The 12,949-nt window shown below is 39.1% G+C and overlaps 1 protein-coding gene across 1 annotated transcript in view; it reads left to right on the plus strand.

Annotated features, from left to right (window-relative positions):
* APBB2 (amyloid beta precursor protein binding family B member 2) overlaps positions 1–12,949 on the plus strand; it is a 198,340-nt gene that overhangs the window by 137,102 nt on the left and 48,289 nt on the right. Inside the window, exon 10 of the mRNA XM_069791231.1 lies at positions 11,384–11,530. Coding sequence (XP_069647332.1) covers positions 11,384–11,530 — 147 coding nt within the window. The remainder of the gene's footprint in view (positions 1–11,383; positions 11,531–12,949) is intronic.

Below are 12,949 nucleotides of genomic sequence, written 5' to 3' on the forward strand. Positions count from 1 at the left end.
GCAGGAAAACAGATTATGCTCAGTGCTCATGGATCTTCCTTAAATTATGTTCTTAAATATTTTAAATCAAAAGAACTATAGAGTAAGAATTACATAGTTTAAAAAAAAATTGTTGTCTTTTGGTATTGGCTTATCTTAGGCTTTCAGAAGGAAGAATGATAATCTGGGAATAAAATCTTAAAAAAACCTAAACAAACAAAACCCCAACCTAAAGCCAAAATAAACTTTGTAGTGGAGTTTGGGGTTAGGGTTTTCTCCTTGTTTCTTTCAAAAACAAAAAGGTGCCCTTAGTCTCTTCCCCCTCACACCATCTGGGTAGTCATTTTAGTAGCTTTCAAAACTATGAGTCAAAACACAGATCTTCCATTTGAAATGTCCAGTGAATAATCAAAAAGAGGTCAGTCTTGACAATTACTATAGTATAGGAGAAGTTCATCCATCTTTCCCCTTGCAGCTTCTGGGTAACAATGGTGAGTGATGGGGACATCAGTTTCTAAACTGGTTGGTTGTTTCTGAATTTGGCTGTTTGCCATTAACAACATTAAGGCACGCTCCCAGCTATGGAGATGCTGCAGGTAAATGATGCAGGTGCTCAAAAACATTCTGCTTCAAAAGCAGTTTTAGAAATTGCAGACTAAAGCACTAAAATACATATCCTCAACTTTTTTTTTTTTTAATAGTGTCTTTTTCATTTTGTACATTAGAACTTTTGGAGAGTGTGTTTGCTCATTCATTATCTCTCTGTGATTGATACTTATTACTACTGACATATTTTGTGTCATTAGGTGATGTTATAAGTCATAGTGTCATGATGTGAGGTACATCGTAATACAGATTTCCCTCTAGAGGATATTTGCTTCCACTTTGTCCCTAAATGGAGTCTTGTTTAATCAGATATGAAGATTAGTCCAGGGCAGTGGAAGATGTAGTGTTTTCCCAAATCTAAGGGATTTACTTTTTTAATGGTGTACAGAGTTACAATATGTTTAATTGTCATATATATAATATAAATACATGGGATAAAGTAGTTTAATTTCTTGAGCCCTCCAAAATTTATAATTAGATCTTGCAAAATGTTACATGTTTTTCACTCCTAGAAATTCCACATATCTCTGGGATCTAATTAGATGCAAACCTATTGTGCAAGGACATGGGTGACTGAACAGCAGGAGACAGGTAGAGGGAGAGATTTTACTTGTAGCCTTAGAAAAATGTATCACAAAGCCATTCCTCACGTGAAAGAGAATGAAACTGCTTTAAAATTTGCCATTAATTTCCAGGTTTGTAATGCAATAATTATGTCTTGAATTTGGGGGCATGTCATGGTTTTGGCTGGGATAGAGTTAATTTTCTTCCCAGTAGCTGGTATAGTACTGTGGATTTAGGATGAGAATAATGTTGATAACACACTGATGTTTTAGCTGTTGCTAAGCAGTGGTCAAGGACTCTTCAGCTTCTCATACTGCCCAGCCAGGAAGTAGGCTGGGGGACACAAGAAGTTAGGAGGAGACACAGCCAGGACAGCTGACCCAAACTGGCCAAAGGGGTATTCCATACCATGGGACGTCATGCTGAGTATATGAACTAGGGGGAAAGCTGCCTGGGCGCCACTGCTCAGGAACTGGCTGGGCATCAGTCAGCAAGTGGTGAGCAATTGCATTGTGCATCACTTGTTTTGTTTATTCTAATTCTATTACTACTTTTTTTTTTTTCTTCCTTTCTATCCTATTAAACTGTCTTTATCTCAGCCCATGAATTTTACTTTTTTTTTTTCTGATTCTTTCCCCCATCCCACTGGGTGGGGGCAGTGAATGAACGGCTGTGTGATGTTTAGCTGCCTGCTGGGTTAAACCACGACAGGGCATTATCAGTATTTGCTTTATTAAGGTATACTGTACAAAAGGTTTGCATTGGGCTGCCAGATTTCTACAGGATTGGGGAAAGAGAAGATAAAATATAGGAACACTTTTGTTTCAAAGCAAATCAAAATAATCTTCTTGGCCTGTAAAGTTCCAGTATTGACAGTGACTTTGTCTGCTGCAGTTCTGTTGACCAGGGATGATTGTTGGAGTAGTAAGAACATAGATAGCAATTACATTACAGGAGGATAAATGATGCAGATGGAGCTGTGTGGGTCACACTTTTCCCTTGAAGCATTTCCTACCTTATGAGTGGCCAGGTCGCATGGGCAGTTTAGGTGCACACCAGTGACTGCTCTCTCCACGGGGAGGTAGCTTCCCTGGCTGCCAGCTGGGTGAGATGGTGCTGGAGCCAGCGTGCCCTGCCTCCGAAATCGAAACTGTGGGTCACTGAATGTGCTTCCGTGGCCTCCAAGTAAGGGGAAACCATTTCCAAAGTGAAGCAGTGCTGTTAAAAATTGTAGCTACTCTACCAAGAAGTGCTGGCTGGCTGTGTTTGAGAAAACATGAATATACCTGATATTTTGTTTGGTTGGTTGCTTTGGTTTTGTTTTTTAATGATGCCGTTTCTTCCAGTGGTGGCTGTTTTAAGAAGAGTTTTCTATTGCTTCACTAGGTTGAATTGCCAGTGTCATCTTCAGTACCATTTCTCATGGAGATGCATGGTGCAGTTTTTCTTGGCTGAGGTCTGTGTACATCTTGCAGTATACAACTCTGCACTTCCTAATATTTTAATGTTTGTTATTTTTCATTGGTTTTAATCAGAATTTATTCACTGTTTTCTGGTGCAGCACAGTAAACTCTTTCTGGGCCAGCAGTACTTTGTGTATCATTGACAAAGGAGCCCAAAGGAGTGGACAGAAACTGGGAGAAGAAGCAGTCATCATCATACTCATGTCCCACAGGGAAAAAGCTCCTGTTGCTGTTCTGCAGGCTGATGGATTCAGTGTGCAGGCAGCTCTCAGTTTAGCTCAGCCTCTGCTGATATTGCTGGCAGATCTCCCCATCAGCTTGCCGGCATGTTTGCTAGTACACTGCAGAGGTAGTCACAGCTTGCAGTCCTTCATACTCCACACTGGACACTGACCATTTCACCTCTAGAACAATATATAGCCTATGTCAGCTCCAGCTTTAGAATGGCCTGTTGATCATGAACTGCCTCTTGAATGTCTGTTCATCATCTTGCTGCTACAAAATGAACTGATCAAATGATTTTTTTTTTTTTATTTCTCTTCAATTATTTACATTAGCTTGCTAGTTTAGGGCAACTCAGGGCAATAGCCTGTTCTAGTCTGCAATGTCACAAAGTTTACCATTTCATTGCATAGATTTTTAATGAAAAAAGTGCAGAGTGTGTATTTTGTGTGTGTAATATATATATAAAAATATATATGTATGTTATATATACGTTATATATTGTATATACACAGTTTGAAAACAGCATGGTACAAGCTTGGTGGATTATTTGTCCGTTGTGGACCTGCTGAAAGGTACATTTATGGAGGAAGTTAATTTAAAAAATCAGTTAAAATGGAACAGTGTGTTGAATGACAGAGCAATATTTAGATAGCTCTAGCCAGCATGTATATTTATTTTGGTATTAACTCTAGCTCTAAATTTCACTTTAGAAAAAGAGTAGTCTTCCTTGTCAAAATTTCTTGCATTTCCTCAAAGGGAAAAGGGAGTGGGAGGTAATATTTATCTCTTAAGAGATTTAAGAACATGAGATATGCAGTACATCATAATACCATGTTGCTACTATGCAGGTAGGCATTATTCCATATGCTTGAAGATGATCACGCCATGGTGCTGCAGGGAGGCAGTGTGACAGTAAGTGGGTCCTCAAATGTGGGAGGCCCACCAAGGCTCAAGGTTTCTGGACTCACAATTCATGTTTGAGTCTTTTTCAAAGAGTGGGAATTGATCAACAGTGATTTAACTTCATTGTCTTTGAATCCTGTTGTAAGCCTAATTTCTGCAGAAAACAAATTACTCTTAACGATGTTGCTTCTAAAGAGACATGAAATCCTGACTCTAGTGAAGATGGAAGGTTTTTCTGCATTGATTCAGTAAGGTCAAGAGTTCACCTAAAGGGTGTTTTTTCTGTTGTGGTTTTTTTTTGTTTGTTTTTGGTTTTTTTTTAAGTTGGATGTCATGCATATTACCTTTGAAATTATGCACCACAGTACTAAATAAAGTGCTGCTCGGTGCATTAGAACCACTTACATCAGCCTGCAGAAAAGCCCTCAGAAAAGTACATTTAAGGTTAAAATTAACAAATGCAGAGCATTAGTTTTTAAGAAGTGAATGCACACATTGTTTCATGCCCTGTAAACTCCTGCAGGGCTTGTCTTTACTGACAAAACATCGATGTGTGTGTTGGGGTCATTTTTGTGTGTTGCAGTGTAACAAAACCTGCTTGAGTTATCCTAACAGTTCAGTTGCTCTGCAAGATAGACCCTAATTTGTGCATCATTGCAACTATCATCCTTTATTAGTTTCTGGTGAAAAATATGACTGCCTCTTCTTCACTGAGGAAGCCTGTTTTTTATTTCACTGTATTAAAATGAAACCCAAAACACCCTTAGCTCAAAGCAAAGTCTATAAACCCATCCCTTTAGGGTGTGAAGTCAAGGTATCTGCAAAGCATCTAAAATCAAAGCCTATTCTTTACTGAGAAGACTGGAGAAAAGAATAAGGTGATTTTAATTTCTTCTTCAGAACTACATATAGCAAAAGGATATTAGTAGAGAATAATAGTGTCCATTCCATTTTTTGCTGAACTGACTACATTTTTTACTTGATTCAGAAATACAGTAATGAATAAGAAATTGGGATTCAAGAAATCTTGAACCAGCACAATGGTCCTGCAACATTTTCTTGCCTTGATAGAGCAGATTTGACCTCTGGCTGTGAGCCAGCAGGAATCACTGAGACTGAAGTATTAAACTCAAAACAAGAGAGGGACTTTTGTCATCCTATGGGTTGGAGTCTGCAAGTCTGGAAGAAATGAGACTGTAGTGTCTTGGAGAATGAGTAAGGGAGTGTGAGAGCAGAAAGTTCAATATTGACTGCTCTAGAGAAGTAATTTATTATAAAGGTTATTTTACAGTATTTGCAAAGCCCTCATATTTTATTCCACAGAAGTTTAGTTTATAATTATCTGCTTGAAATAGCAATTATTAGTGGATTTCTGAATTCTGTTGTGGCCTGAATATCTGTGTGCTTATTTTTGTATTGCATGCACATTTTCAGCAATTCAAATAATACAACATGAACTGCAACAGAAGGCTGGAAATGTTGAAAAATCTATTAGTATGTTTTTGATTCTGCATTTTGAAATTTTTGTAATTAAGAATTTCTATGTGACAACTGTCAGTATTTCTCTGAGAAAATGGATGCATTGTAGTCTGTTCATGTCAATTAAATGAAAGCGGTTGCTTGTTCATTAATTGCATAAGATCTCTTTATTCTTTTGTTACTCAGTTTAGCTTTGATCATCTCCAATATTTTCATCTGGAATCAATGCAAGCTTTCTTGACGTGTAGCAGGCGAATATACTGGAACATACTTCTGTCTCACAATAGAGTGGCTATATTTTATGATACTTGATCTTCTAAAGCATAAAATAATTTGATTGTTTTATTTTAAAACTGTTAAAGAAAATGTCAGTGGAATTTCTAAGATTGTGTTGGCTGCATAACAAACAGTTAATTATATGACCTACATGCTGTGTCTCAGGCAGAAGCCTGCTCAGTTGTCTGTGATAAAGGGCCTTATTAAATACGGTAATGATTTACGTATGTCTGCAGACAGATAATAACCTTCAAAAAGGAAAAACATGAAGGGAAGCAAAGGGAAACTGCTCAAAACCAAGTCCTGTAGGCTCAGAAGTAGAGAAGAAATTAGTAGCACAGATTTAAATCATCAAGGCAAACATGCTCTAATGTAGATGTTCATAGTGGCTACCAACAGCTGTGTGATCTGAAAAACAATCAGTCCGTGGTTTTGTAATGTATGTTAGTTTGTTGTTCTCAAACTGATGTTCTAATCTGTTTTCTCCCTGTACTGGGATCTTTTCTACCCATGCCCTTATGATCCATCCAGTTTCCAATACTATTCTACCATCAGTCATGTGTAATTGATCTCTTCTCCTCTGTCTAGTTGGGGGATTGTATTTGCTGTGGTTTTCTTGAGTTTTTTATTATTTTTTTTTTAAAGGTACATGCTTAGCACTACATGAGGCAACAGCTAGAGAGTGGCATTTGCTTATGTGCAGAGATTTGTCACAGTTCTGTGTTCCTGCCAAAGCTCCTTCCAGAGTTCCTCTTGGAAAAGCTGCTGCAGAGCAGAACCTTACCCTGTGGTGAAGGTTTTGCAATGCCAAAGAGAAGTGTGATCCACGGTTCATGCATTCCTTCACCTAAAGCTGGGGAGCTTTAGGTTTGATGTTTTAGATCAGAACTGCACTGCAAGGGAGGTTTACAGCTTTTTGCAGGGTTTAGATTAGAGCATTTATGAGTTTGGTTCTTTGGCTACAGATCATTAACCCTGAAATATTAATTGGATTTGCAGCCATGCAAACATATGCTCCCTAGAACTGTAAAACTGAGCAGTGATACCTCTGTTTTCATTTCTGTTCACCTGTCTTTTCATGGGGCAGTGTGTGATAAAGTGGCATTTTTTCCCTGTGTATTTTCTTTGCACAATGTCTTGTGTGGCCTAGTAGGAAATGTGAAGTCTCCAGTCGAAGTGAAAATACAAGATTATTGACATACCATGGTTTAAATGACATTTTTTTATTCACTTCTCTCAGACATGCAGTGTTCATGGTAGTATCTTTGATCTTCCCAATCCCAAACAGCAGTGATCCAAATACAGTATACAATTCTTAAATCTCTTTCATCCTGCTGTATTTATCAACTTTCTTTGGTTTTTTTTTCAAACCTGTTTTTCTTTGCCAGCTCTTGGAAAGAGTCTGGAGACAAGCAGATAGGAAAATCATGTTTCACTTATCTTTATTCAGATATGGTTATTTAAAACATGCTTTTTAGAGTTTTGATTTTAAGATAAAGCAGATGGTCTGACCGGGCACAGAAAACTGTAAGATTTTATTTTCTAAGTTAATACTAATAATGTATAACATGATACAAAGGTTATTTGTTTATTCTCTAACGAGAAGAGAAATTAGGTAGACTACTTTAAGTCAAAAGTTGGCATCTGGATTACTTTGAAATAATGGTAGGCCAATAATTATGATTTGCAATTATCTGTGAGCCTCAAGTAGAGGTACTTAACCAACTGGCATTACCAGGAATGCCTGTGTTACTGAGCTCATAGACTCTTGGTCAAGGAGAGCTGCACGCTGGTTTTCAGCTTGACTTGTTTTGATGCTAGATATTAGTTCAGGAGAAAAGAGGATGCATTAGCAAAGCTCTTTCAGGTTGAAGGAAGCGCTTTGTCTCTTGGCTAGTAAGTATCATTGGTGGGAGCTGGGGAACCATGATGCTGTATTAGTATGCTAGAGAACAAAGCAATTCTGCTAACTCAGCTAGCCCTGGTTTAAGAATTGGGTCGTACCTGATTGGAGACACTAGGTGGTTTGTTTCTGCTGGGTTTTGTGCTCATTTTTTTTAAAGAGAACCTCTGAGTCAATTAATTACGGCAGGGGGGAACCCCAACAATAAAACATGAAGTGGATCTTTTATAATACAGTTGCTGGCAATATGCAGAGAGAGGGATGCAGGCACGTGTGCACACGCTTCCACCGCTTTCCCACTCCATAGGGGTGTGTGTGTATATATACTTCTGAAATACTGATGATGAATGAACCGTGGTATGTATCACATGTTACTCTGAGACCTTGGCATGAAGGTCTGCCATCACTTCTGAGTCATGCCAGCATGTGCATTCAGTTAACCAAGAAGTAGAAGGTTTTTGCTCTTTATGTGTATTTTGAGCAAAAGAATGTTTCTTTTATGTGTATACTCAGGTACATGCATTGCCTTGTGGGTGGGGTGTTGGGTCTTTCTGGGTTTTACTGAGAGTTTTTTTGTTTGCAATGAGTACTTGGGAAATTGGTTTGTTTTGATGAAGCTGTTCTGAAGCATTTTATTTGGGTTATGGTAAGGGCTTCTTGTAAAACACACAAACAAAAACTTGCCAGGTGCCAGAAGCCAATGGGGTTTCTCACATCTACCTAGCTTGGAAGACCTGAGAGGGAATGGAAGCAGAGAAAGAAGCCAAGCCCTTCACATGGAGGGGAATACGTCGGATAGACAAGAATGTCCCATTCAGCTTGCTCTACTGTCATGACAGTGGGCTGGGAGGGGAAGGAAATACAGTGGATGCCGCCACTGGAGAATTTTAAACATAGAACAAAAATTGCCAGGAAAAAAATACCAAACCAGTTCATTCACCGTGTTTACTAATAAGAGATTTACCTGCTGTCAACTGATTGTCTTTCACCAGTTTCTTGTCTTCCTAAGATATACTCTGTTCAGTGCAAGGACTGTATTTATCTTTTGTGTTCAGAAAGCAGCTAGCAAATTGCAGATGTGGTTGAGATATGAAGAGTAATGAGGAAACAATATGCTTATTATATATATTTAGTTCTTCACGTCTCTTAGGATGATTTAGAAAATGTTTTTTCTTTGCTAGTATTCTGTTACTCAATTTAATATTTAAATACTTATTAAAAAACCCCTTTCTTCTGGCACAGTAAAAATCTGTATTTTAAAAGCCTGCAAAGATAAATATTTAATACCCCGATGGGCACGCAGCACTTTCAGCAAGATTCATGAGCATCTGATGTGCCAAAACCAATTCTGCAATCTTGAGATTAGATGACCTTAATAATTGCTAAAACCTGAATATTTTAGTATCTCGTGTAGCCCTGAAGTGAAGAGCACCCCTGAGTGGTGACCCCTCCTTTGTTTCCTCTTTCACCTTCTCCTTCATCTCCCTTTAAAATCTTAAAGTCAGGGCTTTTGCGGGTTTCCAGCACAGCTGGGTCAGGAAGCAGCAGCGCAGGAGAATTTGCATGTTGGTTTCCTTGTCTGCAAAGCAAAAAAAATAGTAATAATAAAAAATAATAACACATCCATTAAAAAATCTGGAGGTGCAAGAGGCTTTAATTTTTTACCCACACTCACTAAAGGGTTTCACACAATTTGCAGAGTGTATTTGCTGGCCAATGGCTTAGATGAGATGCATCATTAGTAACTCGTTGAAGTAAGTACCGGACGTACAAGGGGCAGGCTCTTAGGCTGGGTTTTCTGCTTGGCAAAGTAGGCTGGATGAGTGCGTTCTGCAAGCTGAACAAGGCTGAAGGAATAGAGAAGTTTTAAAGGGAAGGAGGGAGAAACTCAATGTTTCTACCCACTGGTGAATTTTATTCCTCCCTTAGTTTGCCAAGGATGATGTATTATGCATATTTAAAATACCTTGGTGTTTTGGGGTGGTTTTTTGAGGACAGTGGTTCCCAAATGGCACACCAGTGATGGTGCGTCGGCTTGGATCTACTCACTGATTTCACAGCAGTTTTTACAAGGCGGCAAATGAATGTTCAGTGTCAGCTTTTCAACTCTGAAGCCGGTTTATTTACTGCATCTCAAGAAGAAGCATTAATTGGTAAGCCCAGTGTGGACCTGCTGTTGCTGTTCCTGGGCTGCGTGCCTGTGGTCATGGTTCCGCTGGAGGCAGCGGGGCTCCCAGCAGTCACCAGTGCCAGCTTCCTTTGAGCAGCTCCCAGGATCATTGCCTGCCTTCCTGAGACCTGCAGGATGCTGCTGACAGCAAAGAAAGCTCTGTGGCACAAGGCGGCACCGCTGGACAATGAGTGTTGGTCTTTGCAAAGTCAGAACCACGCTGACTACCTAACAGGGCACTGGATTGACTGAAACATTTGCAAGTCAGTTTGCCAGAACAACATAGCATTTAAGGACAGCGTAACGTTTTAGAAGAAACGCATGAATACCACTGAAGCAAGCGGGATACGAAGGACTGAGTACTAATTGACGTCATTACTTGATCTGTCTTGGCAAGGGGAGGCTCGGGATGAAAGAGATGTTATACAATCGCAGATTTTCAGTTGTTAATTGTAAATTGTTTCACTCCTACTTGTGGAACTTGCACCTGTTGAATCCTGCATCTATGTAGGGGGCATTGTGGCTAGCAAGGATTTGGGTATGAGAACTGAGTGCAAATTCATGTCAGTGCCGGTGCACTATCTAATCACTGACTCCAGCAAAGAGTCTAGGGGAAACCAAGCTCGGAGATGGGGTGGGATTTGATTTAGCGGTGTTCAGTGGTGGTGTCTGTTGCTATATTAAATATCTAGAAGAGAGCAGGAATTTGGTATGGGGTCATTCAGGAACTATTATTGCTGAACCTTTAGGGACCATCATAAATGTTTGGTGTGCCTATTAAGGAGGTACACCAGTAAGTCTGTTATGCATCCTTCTCTGGCAGTGCATTGAGAATGAGGTACTCATAAAGTTCGCTGGAGGAAATCTTGGTCTCATAGATGAACTCCCTTCGACTTAGTGTGAGGTCTGTATTTCACTCACCCTAGAACCTGAGAAAAATTGGGGGGTGTGTATCAGAATTAAAGTTTTTTATTCTCTACCCTAATAAACATAGGGTAGAGATTATGCCATTCAATTTCACCCATTTTATTTTGTTTGCAAAAAGCACCATACGTGCAAAGTAATGTCGCCTTGGCTCGTTCTGCCAACTGAGTGCTGTGGTTGGCTAAACATCCTTCTGCTAAAAAAGTGTATCATTAGATAGTTTTATTATAAAGGTAATTTTTAATTTCTTCTAGAAAAAGCATGCTTTCTTCTTATGATAGCTTATCTTTTTGTTAGTGCTTTGAAATTTGTTATTGTTTGCTACCTTAGTTAAACTTACTGTAGAAACAATTGCTGTAATCCACAAAAAGAAAAGAATTTCTGGTTAAAAGCCAGACAGTGAGATACACTGCAAGTGTGAATCTTACAAAAGATGTAATCCAGTAGTATTTTTCTTTCTCTACAATTAGAGCTTTAGATACTAGCTAAAATTTCAATTCTACTGTATCTGTAGTTGTGCTTTTTCCTTTATTTCTCTGTGTTTGTGTGTCCCCCACTATTTCTACCACTCCCTCATTTCCTCCTTTATATTAACAAAAGCATTTTCTTGTAAAGCATTACTGTTACCTCCACAGATACCTTTCCTGGCAAGTCATATATTATTCTTTGTTCCTTTGAATGTTTTTACTTTGCCATTCTCAAATTATATTTAAATTTACTTACCTTTGAGCATAAGCTTGTCTGCAAGGCCTTGATTTTATTCCCCTCCTAGCCAGGCATCTTTAACCTTGACTGACTAGTTTCTTTTTCATGGCAAGATTTCCATAGCTGGATACAGCAACGTGTTGTGTGCTCTGACTCATGTTCAGATATTTTCTGGTTTCTTTTTAGTGCTTTGCTGTGCGATCTCTGGGCTGGGTAGAAATGGCAGAAGAAGATCTTGCTCCTGGAAAAAGCAGTGTTGCTGTGAACAATTGCATCAGACAACTCTCTTACTGTAAAAATGACATCAGAGACACTGTTGGCATTTGGGGAGAGGTAAGAACAGGGTGAACTTCTCCTTTCAAAACATCCTTCTCATGTCATAAAACATCTTGAAAGAACAACTCTGTAGGCAAGTATGTCCATGCTCTGTGTTTGGGATTTCCCTATCCCAGCTGGCACTGCCAAAAACCACAAAAGGATTCAAGGAAAGTGTCAATGGTTTTGTTCCAAACTTTTCTGGACAGCAGTTGCCACAAAGACCTCATCTTCGTATTTACACCTGTACTAGTACACACCTGTACAACAGTGTTGGGACAAACTGTTGAAATCAGTGCAAGTCCTTCTCCTGACCAGAGATTTGAAAGTGGTGCTTTGAAACAGCATTTTCACACGTTTCCTAGTGACAAAAGGGCTTCAAGGAAACTCAGACTGGTGTGACTTGTGCTTCTAAAATGTATGAGGAGATTGAGTCTGATGGACAGGTGGCTTATTTTAAGATTATTATTTTATCAGTCTTTCAGAAGGAAATTAGTTTTATGTCATTGGTCTGTCTGTTGGTTCCTCTCCAATAAGCCTTGAATCTGTTTACCAGTGTTATCCAATTTTGAAGGATGCCAAATTCCCACACACTAAGGGAAAAACAGAGAGCTCAGCTCTCTGCTTTCTTGGTTTGGTGATGGGTCAGTACACCATCAATTGAACCATGCAAGCTCTGTGCTTCTTTCTGAATTGGCAGCAAAGACCGGATAATGCTGAGGGAGCGCAGGGAGAAACATGAAGGAAGCTAGAGGTATTGTGGTGTGGAAAAGAGGTGTGCTGGGGACAGATGAAGGAGTGGAAGGTGTGGAGGGATCAGTAAGTGAAACATGAAGAAAGGAAAAGCTGGGGTTATAGTGGTGGGACGTACAGAGCACATAGGAGACAAACCTATAGAAGAACATCTTCATTATTTGATTGATCATGGAGCAACTTAAACTTCAGCCAAATCTTAGTCTCTACCTCTTTCCTGACCTGTTTTTCAGGAGGGTTGCACTAATGTGGATATACTACACAAGATATGAAGGCAAAACTGATGTAAGAGTGAATGTTGTTACCTTTGCTGATATTGTGTGATCTAAGAGAAACAGCACTATCGAACAGAAGAGGAACTAAAAGAAAGACTTATCTGTTTCAGTAAAAATTTTAGGAATAATATCCTTCAGTCTCCCAAGTTATTGTTACAGTCTAAGACTTGTGTCCAGTGTCCTGGCTATGATCACAACAATGCAGAGACACTTCAGAGGAGCAACTGCGAGAAAGTGCCTGTTTAAAAATGAAAGTGTTGTTTCAAGGGACACAGTTAGAGTGCCCTGTCTATTTAAAGTAATTTCAGAAGGGTATTTTATGTAAGAAGTTTATATTGTACGTATAAATTAACAAGATAACATTGATCTCCCTTCTCCTTACTTCTGGGAGCAGTTTTATTTAGTTAAT

Source organism: Haliaeetus albicilla, chromosome 1, assembly GCF_947461875.1.
Source record: "Haliaeetus albicilla chromosome 1, bHalAlb1.1, whole genome shotgun sequence".
Lineage (NCBI taxonomy): Eukaryota > Metazoa > Chordata > Aves > Accipitriformes > Accipitridae > Haliaeetus > Haliaeetus albicilla.